The sequence below is a fragment of the Brienomyrus brachyistius genome, chromosome 9 (assembly GCF_023856365.1).
Source record: "Brienomyrus brachyistius isolate T26 chromosome 9, BBRACH_0.4, whole genome shotgun sequence".
Taxonomy (NCBI): domain Eukaryota; kingdom Metazoa; phylum Chordata; class Actinopteri; order Osteoglossiformes; family Mormyridae; genus Brienomyrus; species Brienomyrus brachyistius.
The window spans coordinates 11,960,037-11,975,835 of NC_064541.1; the positions used below are offsets into that span (position 1 = coordinate 11,960,037).

The 15,799-nt window shown below is 44.5% G+C and overlaps 1 protein-coding gene across 2 annotated transcripts; it reads left to right on the forward strand.

Annotated features, from left to right (window-relative positions):
* The first annotated feature begins 782 nt into the window (after nucleotides 1–782).
* LOC125748386 (sperm-associated antigen 1-like) lies at nucleotides 783–15,705 on the forward strand. Of its 2 annotated transcripts, none has more exons than XM_049024413.1 (18): nucleotides 783–932; nucleotides 1,566–1,725; nucleotides 1,820–1,936; nucleotides 2,067–2,137; nucleotides 2,280–2,392; nucleotides 2,472–2,577; nucleotides 3,184–3,314; nucleotides 3,502–3,608; nucleotides 4,489–4,594; nucleotides 5,541–5,975; nucleotides 9,382–9,481; nucleotides 10,168–10,320; nucleotides 10,601–10,758; nucleotides 11,326–11,467; nucleotides 12,782–12,908; nucleotides 13,164–13,322; nucleotides 13,896–14,246; nucleotides 14,351–15,705. In XM_049024413.1, the coding sequence occupies exons 1-18, from the start codon at nucleotides 790–792 to the stop codon at nucleotides 14,477–14,479; spliced, it is 2,808 nt and encodes a 935-aa protein (XP_048880370.1). In that variant the 5' UTR covers nucleotides 783–789; the 3' UTR covers nucleotides 14,480–15,705. The 2 variants fall into 2 exon arrangements, with proteins under 2 accessions (XP_048880370.1, XP_048880371.1); XM_049024414.1 differs by having other exon boundaries at nucleotides 4,501–4,594.
* Nucleotides 15,706–15,799: the final 94 nt, after the last annotated feature.

Here is a 15,799-nt window from a genome sequence, read left to right on the forward strand (position 1 = left end):
TATTTAATATCGATTCTTATGTTTTATTTTTATTTGTATTACAGTTAATGCAGTTGGTGTCTAGCTGTGTTTTCTGGAATAATGACATAGTGTATTCATTTTATAATTGATATTGGTTTATTGTCAAATGTTACTTAAATTTCATTAATCTCTGAACCGGCTCTCGAACAATTGCATCGAATTCACATTACCCTGTAAAGTTAAAGTAAAATAAATGTAATTATCTGTAATTCATATCTTCTGTTTCTTCTCTATGCTATTCTATTCCTTCTTCTGGATCATGTGAAAAATATCACTTTACAACATTCGAGGGAAATAAGCGTCGGTCTCCATAGCAACGGGACGCGACGTTTACCAAACGGACTGCGCTTAGCTGAAATCGAAAAAGTTACGTAGCCAAATTATAGCTTTTTGTCCAGGAAAACGTTTATGACGTATTTAAAATACATACGAGGTAAGGCAGATTACATTGGAGACAGAGCTTCGTTGTTCGCAGGCTGTACATTATGAATCCAAGCTAGGTAATGTACCATTTGCCTAGCCGATTAATGCGGCCTTAAATGCTTTCTCCATAACTCGTAATACTCATAATTTGTGTTCTTCTTTGCGTAGTGATTTAGTTTATATAGCTAGTTGAAGTACTGTAGGGAATTTATCAATTTCTTCAGCCTAAAAAGATGTTATCTTTTTCTGTCTTCTCGATGTTTGTGGTTTACTTCATATGCATTTGACAAGATATTTCATTATAACATATATAACAACGCAAAATATTACAATTGCAGCACCGCGATGAGTATTGAGACGGTTTCGTCGCTGCTGACACCAAGCAAAGTGTCAGTACATGGCAAAGTGCCGGTGGAGCATCTGGATTATGTTTACATCCAGAACTGCTCGGACCTCCGCTATTTGGAAACGATCGTGGATGTGTTGAGGTAAGAAAACATCGTGCCATCCTATAAATAAGCGTGGAGTACCGTTAACTTATTAAATTGTTACAAAACGTGGGCCGGTGGATCAACCCCCCTTCTACAGACATACTTTTTGAGGGGAAAAAAAACGTTGATAACTAGTATTTCTAAACTACTGGATACCTAAGTGTTTTAACCCGTCAAACTGTGTCGACCATCACGAACTACACACAGCATGTGGTTGCTGCAGGTAGGCGTCCACACACACACACACACACACACACACACACACACACACACACACACACACACACACACACACACACACACACACACACACTCTCATTGTCTCCCTTCATCTCAAGGTTCAAGCTTCATGGTACTGTATTGAGATCGCCAGCTGTGTACACGTACACAGCGAGATGAAACAACATCTATCAGAATTTTCGTCAGCATACAAATTAAGTTCCACTCTGTTAAATACTGTATGATATTTTAAAAAGAAGTGAAGTTCGCTGTGTTGTACATCTCGAAGTACAGTAAAGAACTAGAGAATGACAGGCATACTAGACAGGCTATAGATAAGAGTACACATACTGCGAGTATGCAATAAAGAAGTCAGTAAGCAGTATTGTTGCTTTTTCTTTTGCACAATAGGTCTGGAGAGGAGGGTATGTATCCACACCTTACAGAGTTTTGCGAGAAGCGCATTGAGAAGCTGAACCCTAAAAGCCGGGCTCTGCGTAAGAGGCAGGCTCCAGCCACGGCAGCCGATTTCTCATTTGAGGAGTGGAGCCAGATCGCAGAGGAACTGAAGGTAGAGCAGAACAAGCCGTTCATCTAGGCTCACAGGCCGACGGCCTTTTGCGGTTAGCCTGATGAATGTCCTCATGATATTCCTTATCGGGCAGAGCTGGGAGACCGAGACTAAGAGGGCCGAGGCAGAACTGAGGGAAGTGTCTCCTTCGGATTCCGTGGAAAACGTGCCCCCAGTCCGGGGCTCCAACTCCTTAATTTCTCAGAAACAGGTAAAATATATGTATGGGGAGAGTGTAAAAAATGCAAAGAATGGCAATAGTGTAACATTCTGTGAAAAGAAAGGTGTGAGAATCACAGGATGGTTTATTGATCTTTCCTTAATGGAAATTCTCATGGCAGAATTCAGTTCCAAGTAGAACTGGAGCCAAGAGGAAGTCTGCTCTTCCTAGGGATTACCGAGAATGGGATAAGTGAGTTAATATCCTTCATATTCATAAAATCATTTTTAAAAGAATTGTGGTATAAAGCAATATTGTGAAATACATCACGCATTCTGTTTCAGATAGTGAATGGAAATGGAAAGTTTTTTTTTTTCATCTTTTTGTGTTAAAGGTTTGACATCGAAAAAGAATGTGCAAAAACTGATGGAAACGATAAAGGGAAGGATTTTCCAGTCATCATCAACCAGTGCCTTCCAAAAATCAACCGGAAACTGGACACAGCAGGTCGCGTATTTTTCTTATTTTGTTATAGTTATCATGCAATTTAGTCATGAAATGAACTAAAAAAAGGAAACGTTTTCAGGCCTGACTGAAAAAGAGAGGGCCGTCCTGGCAAGCAGGGAGAGAGAGAAAGGGAACGAGGCATTCAAGGCTAACGACTATGAAGAGGCTGTGGCGTATTATACGAGGTGAGGATCATTAAGTGGCTGATCTTCCTGAAACTCTGTTATTAGCTACAGAGTTGTGGTGAGCCTGGAGTCTGTGTGAGGCAGCACAGAGCACAAGACAGGGGACGCCCTGGATGGAATTTCAGTCCATCACACACTGTGGGCAATTTAGAGGCTTGATCATAATGCCGCTGGAGTGCAGGAGGAATGCAAAGTAGCTGGAGGAAACCCACATGACACTGAGAATACAAACTCCACAAACACATGGGGGGGGAGCAATTTAAATCCACATTCTTGTAGGTGTGAGGTTACAGTGCTTCAAGGATATTAAGTTCAGTTCCCTCAGCTGAATGTAGGTGAAGTTCCTTGTGTGTCTGAGGGTTTCCTGCCTCAATGTAGAGTCAGGCTGATTGGCACATCTACATTACCTGTAGTCTGTGGGTATATGGTGAAGTGGCATCCTGTTCTGTCTCCTCTTCTCTGGCTTGTTCCCTATGCTGCTTGAGATCACAGCCCCATACTGACCACAACCCCATACTGGATAAGCAGTTGGATGGATTTCTAAGGTATTATCAGAGATGAAACGATGAGTTTAGCTGCTCATGGTCTGTGATTCCTTCCCTCCAGAAGTGTATCAGCAATGCCAACAGCAGCTGCCTACAACAACAGGGCCCAGGCTAAGATCAAGCTTCAGCTATGGCACAGTGCCCTCGGCGACTGTGAGAGAGTTTTGGAGCTGGAGCCAGGGAACGTGAAAGGTGCTGCTCAGAGATCACCGGCCTCTGTTCTGCAGTAGCCCTGAGCACGGCGTACACAGGGGCCTTAGGCAGCAAATGATGGGCAAACTGTAACAGACTGCAGTGCCCAGGGAAGACCAGCCAGCTCGACAGACATCATTCACTGTCACCAGTATTGACCAGACTGCGACTTGACCTGTTTCCGCAGCTCTGCTACGTCGCGCAACTGTGCAGAAACAGCTGGGTAATCTGAAGGTGGCTGCTGATGACTTAGGCAACGTGCTGCGAGAGGAACCGGAGAATGCTTCTGCGAAGGTGCATTTACCATTTTAGCATACTGTAGGTCTGCATGCGATCCGGTTCCAGAAACAGTGTGATGTGTAATGCTGTTTGGCGGACCTTTTTGGCACCACTCAAAGATTAAACTCAGAAATCTGGCTCCCAACCTTGGCTGGGTGACATCTATGTGTTATGGGGCAGTGGTGGCTTACTGGTTAGAGAAGCACACTTGTAGTTGAAAGATTGCAGATTCGAATCCCCGACCTGCAAGGCACCACTGAGGTACCCTGAGCATGGTACCGCCCCCAAGCACTGCTCCCCGGGCTGAATTAGCCGCCCCCTGCTGGGTCAGTGTCACATATGGGTTAAATGCAGAGGACACATTTCCTTGTTGTGCACTGTGAGTCAACAATCACCACTGATCACTAAATTCTAAATTCACCTAGTTCAATCACCCTTGTGCTCTGTCAGCTATTTAAAAAAATGTGTAGTGCCTACGTTTATCCACTAGATGGCCATACAAGCCAAGAATTTAAAAAGTCATATAGCTCCCTTGTACATCATCCATCTTCTAACTAGTTATCCTGGGCAATGTTGTGGGGTCTTGTACTTTATACTTCAGCTGCTTAACAAATAAACTAAACCTGTATTTAGTGTGGTCCACTCTTTAATTTAGGATACTGTGAATAGGTAGAGGTTAGGGTTAAACGGCATCTAATCTTAAAAACATTTATTTCATACGTAGGTAATCACATAATTTGTTTTAATCCTATATTTTAGCATTGGTCTTTATCTGTAGCTACCAAATAAATACAAAATTAATCAGCAAAAACTGCTTATGTGGCGATGATGAATTGTGCTACAGTGACGTCGTATGATAACCCAGGTCTTTTCCAACTTTGTGCCTTGAATGCAGAAAATGATTCAGGAAGTGGAAAAAAAGCTGCGTGAATGTACACAGGAGAGTCAGAGTAAGGGCAGGAAGATCCTCATCGAGGAGGTGGAAGACGAGGAGCTGTGGGGTGAGCAGTCTCACGCCGTGTCCACCCTGCATGCCTCACCACCCCCAGTAATTGCATCATTTCTCACCTGCCATCATGTCACCCGACACGGTTCCCGAGACCTCAGGCTGCCTGGAGCGTACACACATAATATGGCGCATACTGACTTTCAGCGCTTACATCTCACCTTGGACCTTTGTCAGCTTTTACGGGCACACATCCGCAGTGTATAAACGTTAATAAGTGTCCCGGGAGATGATCTTTTGTGAAAACAGCCATACCGGTTCTTTCTGGAATCCAAGTGATTAACAGATACATATATTAAGAGTTACAGCTTGAGTGCTATAAGTTTAGCATTATAGTGTCTTATAATCCTGTTACTGTATTGTAGTGGTGCTAAAAATAGGGCCAAGAAAGGGGGGGGGGAGTTCAACAGCTTGTGTTCTTATGAGTATTGAGCTCAATTTTCTTGTAAAAAGCTAATCTGACATCAGAATGAAACCAAAAGGCTTTATGGAGTGATACCAGTTACCAGTTTCTAGCACTGCAGACACGTCAGATGACGCTTTACAAGGGAAGCATTTGTTTCTGAGGGGAGCTGAGCTACTGCAGGGCCTGAATGGGTTAATCAGCCCCAACATTGCAGTAAGCGCTCGATATAGGATTTGCTAGACTGCTAATCCACCGGAAAAGATCAGGCAGGCCGATGGCCCCGTCAGCTGCCACAGGGCTGTCAGGTGTTTCTTAGCTGCACCCAGGCCGACTTTCCTGTCACAACACGCAAGGAAGTTCAGCTTATTTTTATTTTTAAAACCGGCCAGCGTTCCCTCCCTAGCCACAAGCTGTTGGTAGCGGTTGGTATGCTTTCCCAGAAGTCTTCAGTGTAGAGCCCCTCCCCCCTCTTCCCCAGTGTGATGTAACCGCTGACTCCGCCGGTGGGTGTGTCCTCCCCCCTCTGCTCCTCCAGCTAAACCCGGCCCCTGCGTGAGTGGGGAGAGCACTGCGGCTCCTGCCGAGAGGGGAGACATGGGGAACGCGCAGAAAAAGACGGCCGGCAGAGCGGAGGGGGCCCCCCAGGGTGAAGCTGACACACACGGGACACGTCGGAGGGGCAAAAGAGGCAGCTTGGATCAGTGCAGGACGCAGGAAGCGCAGGAGAAGAAGCTCCCCAACGGAGCTCAGGCCTCCAGGAGCGGCACGGCGGATCAGACCGGCCGACACAGCAGCTCTGCTGATAATGCCGCTGCCAGCGGAACCGGCAGCCGGCTCGACGCCCCCTGCGGGGCACTCCCCCCCCCTCTGGCCCGGCTTAAGAATGAAGGGAACCAGCTCTTCAAAAATGGACAGTTTGGAGATGCACTTGAAAAATACTCACAAGCCATTGCTGGCTGCATAGATACAGGTAGGACACTTAATTTTATTCTGCCTTTTAAAAGAAGAAAAAAAATTATCCTTTTTGATGTTTAAAATATAATAAAAAGAAAGAACAATGTTGGAAGTGTTGAGAATTACAGAGCAAAAGCTGATAACCACCTGAAATATTCAGTCTCATTTCTCCATTATGAACTGTTAGGTACAGCAAAAGTAACCATTTACTATTTTCCATTTTCTCTCTCGTCAACAGACTAATTATACGTATAGCAGTATTATATTCGTGTTTTAAAGCAGCAGGACCCTAATCATTTCAAGGCGTTTTCAAGGTGTCACATAATTCAGCTGATGCGTAATAAACAAATCCAGCAAAAGACTACATGCAAACCAAAGATCAAGAGAAAGGACGGCTTTATAATGAGCGCGGAAAATAAGATATGAAACCAAGTCCAGTCATATAAGGAAGGATCTCTGTAAGCTGCTTGGTAACGTCAGACAGTACTCTGTTGACAACGGTGTCTTCCTCTTTCCTCACGCATCATATTCGTATAAGTTTAATGTTGTGGGGGTACTTTGGTTTGCATAATTTGCATTTATTTTGTTTACTTCTGGGGATGAGGGGGATCTGAGGCCAGGAAGCATCTGTTTCCAAGCACCCATCTCTGATGCGCTCCATCACTAACCAATCAGAAACAATCGGCTGATGACAAGGGATCCCTGTGACAGGATTTAAAGAGCTGCATCCTGTAGCAGATGCTGCATTCTTCCCATCCATCGTCCAGCTGTTTATCCTGGTCTGGGTCACCGGGGGGATGTTGCCTGCTTTTAAATAATGACGGGACAAAAGAAGAAAAAGGTTTGCTGGGTGTGTAAGCAGTACCTGTACGTCACGGCTTGGCCGTGCACCTCTGCCAGGTGTGGCCACAAAGGTAGTTTGTTGAAGATAAACAAGCAGGTATTATACACAGCGCAGTATTTACACTAGTCATTCACTGGTTGTGAGTATATGAAATATATGCCTAAAACACAGAACATAAAACTATGAAGCTGTTAAAACAGTCACACTTTGCATATTGTCATTTTAAGCTAGTGCCAGGAGTAGTAAAATACACCAAAAAAGCTATTTCTTCCTGTTGGTATTTATATATATATATATATATTGTTGAATTTGCTACATTCTTCACCACTTTGGGTAATATTCAATAATGGTTTTGCCCCTGTCGCTGTTGTTAGCCGTAGTAAATTGTATTCGTAAATGTGCTGTGGAGTCATCATTCACTGGTCAACGTGTAGCTTCGGATTGTCAATACGGCGCTGTTAGCAGCCTGCTCTGGCTGTCAGCTAGCTGTGCTGAATAGGACACTTGAATATACAGCCCATTTCGAATGGTGATGAACAGGGCAGTAATGAAGAATGGGAGCTTCATAAAACAAGGGCACGTGTGGGGAAAAAAAATCACAAAGTGTTTTTTTTCGGTGTTAATCTGCCTCTAAGCAGTATCCTGTTTTCTATCAGTTCCTCAACAGATACCTTATTCAGGTCAGCTCTTAAAGTCATGTGGCTGCTGACCATTCACTGTGAAATTAAATTTCAGAGCTGCACTTGGCCCCCAATAATTAGGCCTGTAAATCTTTCAGGCCTTAGATAATACTGCCAAGCCCATCAGACCCTCCTCTTGCCGACTTCAGAAAGTGGAAGGCGATTGGATAGATCAAACAGCCTGACTCACCAGTGATTCAACTGGTAGATTTAATCAGGGGCATGAATGCCAGTGTTTCAGACCAGATATCATTCAGTCAACAGGTACCTGAAACTGAAATATCACAGGATTAGAATATATCTTTAATTCTAATTGCATAATTCTATTATAGACAACGGCGAGTTTTAATACCCAGCCACGATGCTGCTTCACAACAAATAGAAAGAAACTGAATTGATTTTCACAACCACAGATAGTTTCCCAGAATACTCAGGTGTAGTGGAGTGACTTTGGTCACTTTATTCCAATTTTCAGGTGACCATAGAAGCTTTTTGACCTGACAGCAACTGAAAAAGTATGTATACAGGAGGAGATTGATTTCTGCTAAATATTGAGCCACAAAATCAATTGTACGGTTAACATTAGCGTAACAGATCTTTGGTGGTAATGTCTAGTATCCAAGAAATCTGTTAATTTAGTAAAGGAAAATAAAAGTTAAAAGGAAAAAAAAAGTATTTTTTTCTGTATTGAGCAAACATTAATTGTTTTCACTAATTATTATTTGCTGGACAGATGCTTTTGTTTGAATCAAAGAGGAACTAAGAATTTAATAGACACAGTGAAAGGACTGAGTGAGCTGACATGGGGGGAGGAACAGACAAAGGGTTCATGGTGTTTGTCACCCTCTCAGAAACTCAACTATGTCCCCAAACCAGTAAGGCACATTCCAGCCAGAAAGGCGCATCCCAGTCAAAGCCAAATGGCACTCATATCTTCTGCTTTCAGTTTTATGAATATATTCATAATTTATTAATTTTGAGAAATGTGGCCACAATAATTTAACAACACAGTTACTTTGTAGTTTTGTAGTCAGGTATAGCACCAGTTAAAGGTTTGAGTTCATTATCACAGTGTTATACAATTCCCCAAAATGTCCAGCGCTTTGCTTTGACTCTTCTGTCAAGTCATTTGGCACTGAGACCTGGAGGCTGTGCAGGACAGGAGATTGGAGCTGCTTTGGGTCAAAAGGAGGGAGCTTTGTAGTGCAGTGAGGGCGAGAAGGATACAATAAATAGAAATAAAAATAACCAATTAAGCTCAAAAAGATGTGTAAATAAATAAAGAAATGTGGCATACCAGCAGGTACATAACAAAGTATGTAGATGTGCAGCATGTGTAATCAGTCCTGTGTTAATGGTGATAGCCATGCCGGTTCAGATTACCAGGGGTTTAGTCATCAGAAATCAGGCCTGGACCATGATACTGCCTTGTCCAATATTGACAAAGGGAGCTACAAATGCAGAGAGATCACCCACTCAATGGCTTACTAATAAGCATTGGTTGGACCCAAACATTTCCACTTATTTACATACCAGTCCAGATTAAATTCCACTTCAGATAATAGACAATTATGTACAATTTAGTGGCGATTTTCAAACAGGTTTTGAGGAGTGTAAGTGAACTTTTTACGACTTCCGAAAGCTTTATATCAGGACTCTTCAAATCTGGATCTCGAATCCAGGCCGTGCTTTCAGTTCTCCCAGGCAGTTAGTTTAATAATTACTGATTCTGATTGGTCAGAGGTTTCACACCTGGTTCCCAGGTAAAGGAAGGCTGTAAAATCAGCAGGGCTCGGACCTTTGAGCAGCTCTGCACTATAGCATCAACCGAGCAGTCTTTGGCGGGCACTGCGCAGTTTCCAGCAGCTGAACATTGTATGCTTTGGTGTGTCTTGAAGGTATCGACAGCCCTGAGGACCTCAGTATTTTGTACTCGAACAGAGCGGCCTGCTACCTGAAAGATGGGAACAGCGCAGACTGCATCCAGGACTGCACCAGGTAAAGGCCAGCAGGCCTGTCAGGCTGCTGCCAAGATACGTTCTGTAGTTTTAAGAGGTCAATGGACTATGGTAATATCTGCTTGAACAGCCAGACCAGATCACTGTGGTCACGGGGGATTTACTCGCACACAGCACTCAGAGCAGGGAAGAAATGAGGCAGCAAGAAGGAAGCAGAGCCCCAGGTGCCCAGTGGACAGATGCAGGCACACATACGCAGGAAGGGCAGAGAGCTGAAACGTGGAGACTGGGGTCTCAGTCTGCCTGCTGCGTAATAGTGATTATCAATGCAAAAAACACGTCATGTCCTTAATGGTATTGTTGCATTAATTCTTTATATTGTCCTGGAGCCAATAATAATTCATGAATTTAATCCGAATCTCAAAAAGAGGACTAGTAAAATATATTCTGTCAACATGTAGAGTTTAGTAAAAATACACCTTTAACCCCTTTTTATAAAACAAACAAGTATGTTAGACGAGGGTCACAGTAAATATTGTATTGTAGTAGTGTAACTTTTGTAATTGTGTCTTCAGGATTATCTCCTTTAGTTTTACCTCTACTAGCCGTCTGAACTGAAACTGACACACGCACTCAGGGGCTTGCATGAATGGACAGGAGGTCTAAGAGGCTGGGATGCGCGCTGGACGTGGGTCTGATCCCAGACGGTTATTCTATTTATACCAGAGCTCTGGAGCTGCAGCCCTTCACCTTGAAGCCAATGCTTCGTCGCGCCATGGCCTACGAGTCGCTGGAACGCTACCACAAAGCCTACGTGGACTACAGGACCGTGCTGCAGATCGACGTAGGGGTGCAGGCCGCCCACGATAGCATCCACAGGTACTGTGCAGCTCAGAGCCCTTTGCTGTGGGAGGGGCTGATCCTGGCACTGTAGATTTTATCCACCTAGATCCTGGTCCTGTTAACCTGTGGTGGCTCAGATCATCAGCTCCACACACACTGGCTAACATCAGGCAGAATTACTTGTCCTGTAAGAGAGGGCTAAAATAAGGGTCAGGGTACAGGACAGCCTGTACCGCTTTGTAATTGATCTGACGCAGCAGAAATGGTGTGAGCCGATGATGAGGCCTGTTTACAATCATGTTTTTGTTTTCGAAAGGATCACCAAGTTGTTGATCGAGCAGGATGGTCCTGACTGGCGGGAGAAGCTTCCAGACATCCCTCTGGTACCGCTGTCGGCCCAGCAACACCGGCAAGAGGAGCCCCCCAGCGCAGAGCTTGCAGAGGCCCGAGCTGCCAGGGCAGCAGAGGAAGCTGGTAGGGATACCTGCCTGCCACCAACGGGCACAAAACGGGCACTGTGGCACAAAAATGGGTCTGCTGGTGTAGTGAGCGAATTCTCCTTTAGCGACATCTCACTCCCAGTAAAGTACTGAGGACCTTCTAAAGGAGATGAAGAATATTACACTTAAGAGTAGACCATTTAGTCCATCTTAAAGAACTGGTTGTTTGGGTTTTTGTAATAACTAAGTGGCTCTGTAATAGACTAGCATCCTCAGAGTGATGCCCACCTTGTGCTTCTTGGGATAGGTCTCGCCGCGACCCTGCAGTCGCACAAAATGGATGGATAGAATAGAAAAGAAAGAATGGATGAATATGAATTTCAGCTTGAATGAATTCAAGGTCTGGGCATGCCTGTAACAGCCAGAATAGAGAGAGAGGCCCAAATACGGCTTGGTACTTCACCATTCAAATACACACCTGCAGCAATCAACAGAAATGTCAGACGGTGGATTCAGGACTGATGCTATGTGAGAGCTGCTAGGAAGGTAATGGCTGTGTGATCCATTTAATGCCTCACTGTTTGTGCTGTTCCCTCCTCAGCTAAGAGAGCAGAAATGCGCTTTTCAGTCTTGAAGGAAGAGGGGAACAACTTCGTGAAGAAAGGGCAGTTTCAGAAGGCCCTGGAGAAGTACAGTGAATGCGTCGCGCTAAAACCCGAAGAGTGTGCTATTTACACCAACAGGTGAGGGCGCACTGCAGCCAACCGGAGCGAAAGACTTATGCGATTGGCTGTTGATGTTTGCTTTCACGCCATGCATCTTAATATCACCATTCTACTAAGACGCAATGCAGTTTGCCGATCTGGGACTTTTAGCTTCTCTGCACGTTCGTGGCAGCAGTAGAGTACAGTGTCAGTGGAAAGGAAGGGGCAACTGGAGGCACTGGCTCAGTGAGTCACTGGGCCCTTTACGTGTGTGGTTGTGCGTGTGGGCCCTGCCCTGGGGCAGGAAACCACAGCAGCCATCTGACGAACATGTGGCTTGTAAGGACAGATCATATGACACGACACGCCTGTGCAAGCACTGTTCCATTGTCTCTTCCGACTTTGTAACTATTGAATCCAAAACTAAATATTCCAGCTGTGTTGCAACACTGTGCCCAGCAGCGGATAGTGCCTCCGAAAGAACCGGTGTGCAATATGGACGGTCGCTGCCCAGCTGGTCACTGAGCAGATTTAAAATGTGTGACATTTAAGGAGCCGCAGGCCATAAGCTCCATGTTGATTATTCGCTCTCTCAGAAGCTGAGCGAGGTGATGTTCAGTGTGAAAATCCCTGTGGAAACGTCAGTGACGTGGCAGGTGGCTGTTATTGTCACATCCTGGGAGGCTCTCAGTCTAAAGTGCGAAAAATCTGCTTCTACAAAAAATGAGTACATCAGTTTTATATATGGAATTCTACTATCATTTATTTTCTTAATTTTTTCATTTACATACATTGTTGAGGACCAATAAAAAATTAAGTAAAAATGGCAATATAGAAGTACATATATAAACAATAACTGTCTGTAGTACAATATTTTGCACCACTGACGTAAATTGATCTGCGGGAGCTAAACAGATCTAAATATGCCAGAATGTATGTGATGTACGTTTTTCAACATGAAGGGTGTCTGACCGTGATTTTAAATGTGGTTCTAACATGAAGCCGAAACAAGTTCGCCTGCATGGAGGTTGCAGTGGTATTTTTTGGTCACCGCTATAGGAGTCATTTTATGCTCATTAAAAGGGGAATTAGGACCTTCACAAGAACTGAGATGAGTTCAGCATGCAGGTTTGTGTCCTTGTTCAAAGGTTTTAGTTATGGTTACTATCAATGAGACAACAGTGTAAATGTAAGGCTTACATTAAGATGAGGAGTAAACCTAAGCATCACGTCTTAGTTTTTACTGTCCAGTTGGTATGTAATTGGTACCATCCTGTAGAAGCAAGTAGGATGGGGTGAGAGCCAGCACATTACTGCAGTAATGGACGAGGGATCTCTGCATTGTGATTCCAGGGCCCTGTGCTACCTGAAACTGGAGCGCTTTGCAGAGGCCAGGCAGGACTGCGACTCCGCCCTGCAGCTTGAGCCCTCCAATAAGAAAGCCTATTACAGACGAGCGATGGCCTACAAAGGCTTGGAGGTGGGTATAGCCAGTGGATAGCCCGCCTCACCCTGGTTGTCTCCAAAACAACCTGGTCATCAGAAACCCCTCCCCACATTTTTGCTTCCTCCCAATTCCCTACCAGACAATCCACATTTTTACTTCCTCTCAGCTCAGCTCCCTGCTGGAGGCTGGGAGGGAGCTGTCTGGGGATCCCCGAAGATCGGGTGGGGAGACACTGCTCTTGAAAGCTGGCAGTGTTTACATGACCCCCATTGTTGTGTGCATGCCCAGAACTACCTGGCATGCAGTTCTGACCTGCAGGAGGTGCTCCGCCTGGACCCCAACGTGCAGGAAGCTGAGCGAGAGCTGCAGGAGGTGACGGCGCTGCTGAGACAGACATTGGTGACCAACTCTCCGGACAAGCCTAGGAAGAACATCACCATCAGAGAGGTGAACTCCCAGCTGTAATGAGGCAGCATTTAGCCAGATGCTCCACTTGGTGTTATAAACATTCCACTGTTTTGGATTGAAGCTATTTTCAAGGGTATGATGCCTAAAGTCTGTACAAAGTAAAAGTGAAATTTGTTTTGTACAGAAATTATGTTCTAATAAGAATGTTACTGTATACCAGAGGTAGGCAAACCTGATCCTGGAGTGCAGGTATCCAGCAGGTTTTCATGCTGCAGGGTCTCTGATGAAGCACAGCTGATGTCAGACAGATAGTAACTCATAAGGTATGACAGATAAGCTGCAGGATAGCAGGTATACAACCTGCAGGATAGCAGGCATACAACCTGCTATATGCCAGTAATGCAGCACTACTTTATAGAAATATCAAATACGTTCAGCATTTTTATGGTTATTTAAAGGCCAGTTTTGTATTATTCTCTATATCGATTGTTTGATAAATTAAATAAATGTAATTTATCTGGAACCAAATGCACGAAACAAGACGTCACAGGAGGGCAGAGGTTCACCTTTTAACAACAGGCGAGTGTAATGACTGGGTTCCCCTTCATGCAGACCAATGACAGTGACGATGAGGCCGATCCCTCAAACAGCAAGAGAAGACAAGAGGACTCTGAAGCATCAGCTGATGACCGCGTTGAGAGGGCGAGCCTTCTGCTGCAGCCCACCAATGCTTACGAGTTCGGACAGGCCCTGAACGCAGCACATTCCAGGGATGACGTGAAGGCCTGTGCAGAGCTCCTACGCTGTATCGAACCTGAGACTCTACCACTCTTTCTGAGTAATAAGCTGGATGGAGAGACTTTTCATTTTATCACACGGGCACTGGACGAGCACCTGCTGCAGGAGGACCCCGGCCTCGTTTACCAGCACCTGAGCCACCTACCTGCAGCAGACAGGTTCTCGGTATGCTCCCACCTGCAGGCTTCACTCTAAAAGATGGATCCTTCAGCCAGAACCATGGCGTCTTCTTTACCTTCCTGCTGACTGCCACCCCTCTCTCTTTCCAGGTGGTGCTGATGCTTCTGGGCCAAAATGAACGCCAGCAAATAACTCACCTGTTTGACCATCTGTCGGCTGTGGTGAGCAGGGAGTTCACGGTGAACGACGTACAGGACCTCACAACCAAATACATCTAATGTCTTCCTGCTACCTCTCGCATGCATTTGAGAGGAAGATCTATGCAAACAATACAGATACACAGTGTAAAAAAAACCTGCATTATGTATTGAAAAGAATGAAATTAATTTAAATCTCCTACGGTGAAAGAAAAGCTTTTTATGAGGATGGACTCTGCATTAAATTAAGGGTCATATTCCTAGTTTCTACACTCATTTACTTTAGAGACATTAAGACTTCGTAAACAGGCTTGGGTTGAGTTTTCCTTTTAGAAAGTCTAAAGTCTTATGTTTTTACTAGAAGATAAGACTTAGATAAGAGTTAAAGAATGGTTGTCTTAAAGGAAAAAGCAATATATGGTAATATGTTATATAAGGCACTCAGGTTGAGACCAGGAAGGAACTGGGCAAAACATGAACTAGTGGGATCAGGAATGAGCAATGTGATGGGGCAGCTTTTGGGACCAGTGGCACAGAGTATTACAGTGGCATGTAACACTGCATTTGGGACCATTTGTTTGGATGTAGTGGTGCACAAGGGCTGTCACTGGAAGCAGGTCAGAAAGCAGTTGCCCACAGTGGGGGACAACGGTCTGCAATGTGCTTCTGTTCCTGAAGCAAGACTGCGACACTTCACCATGGCTTCAATGCGCATGCTTGCTTTTCCTTCTGCAGCCTAAGATGCATCTTTAAAAATAAAGGGAGCTAACCTGTGTTACAATACAGCTAAAATGCATAGGCTTATGTGGCAAAGGTCATGAAAGGATTTGCAGGTGACTTTTACTCTGATTGGGGAGTTTGATTCTGAAATGTGCAAGATACTAATTTAAATTGGAACGGGGGAGGGTGAAGTGTGTCATAGCAGTATTATTACTGATAGCATTACACTATCGGTATATATGCATCCCTGGGGAAAAGCAGCATCTCTGCTGGGCGTGTGCCTTTCAACTGGAAGTTCTCTTATTCGACTCAGGTTTAGTTCCTGGCGTTAAAGGATTTTAAATGTATGTACAGATTTTAGAATGTCCTAGAACAGTTATTGTACAACTGTCAACCATTGTATGAAATCCCACTCCACCCTCAGAATGAATGTAGTTTGCTAAATTCAGGGTAAAGATCTCCTGCAGAAAGAGCAATAAAGCGGCATGTCATGTAATGCATTATGATCTGTACAAGATGTAAAAATTATGAAGTTGCGAAACTTACATTTGAGTGTCACCCCCCATATGAATAAACTGGACTGACCATTTCAGTGTCATCTCTGGGGAAATGGTACCCAACTGACTAAATCATTTAACTTGGAACAAGTAGTGGTTGCCTCAAACTGGAATATTAATTTCA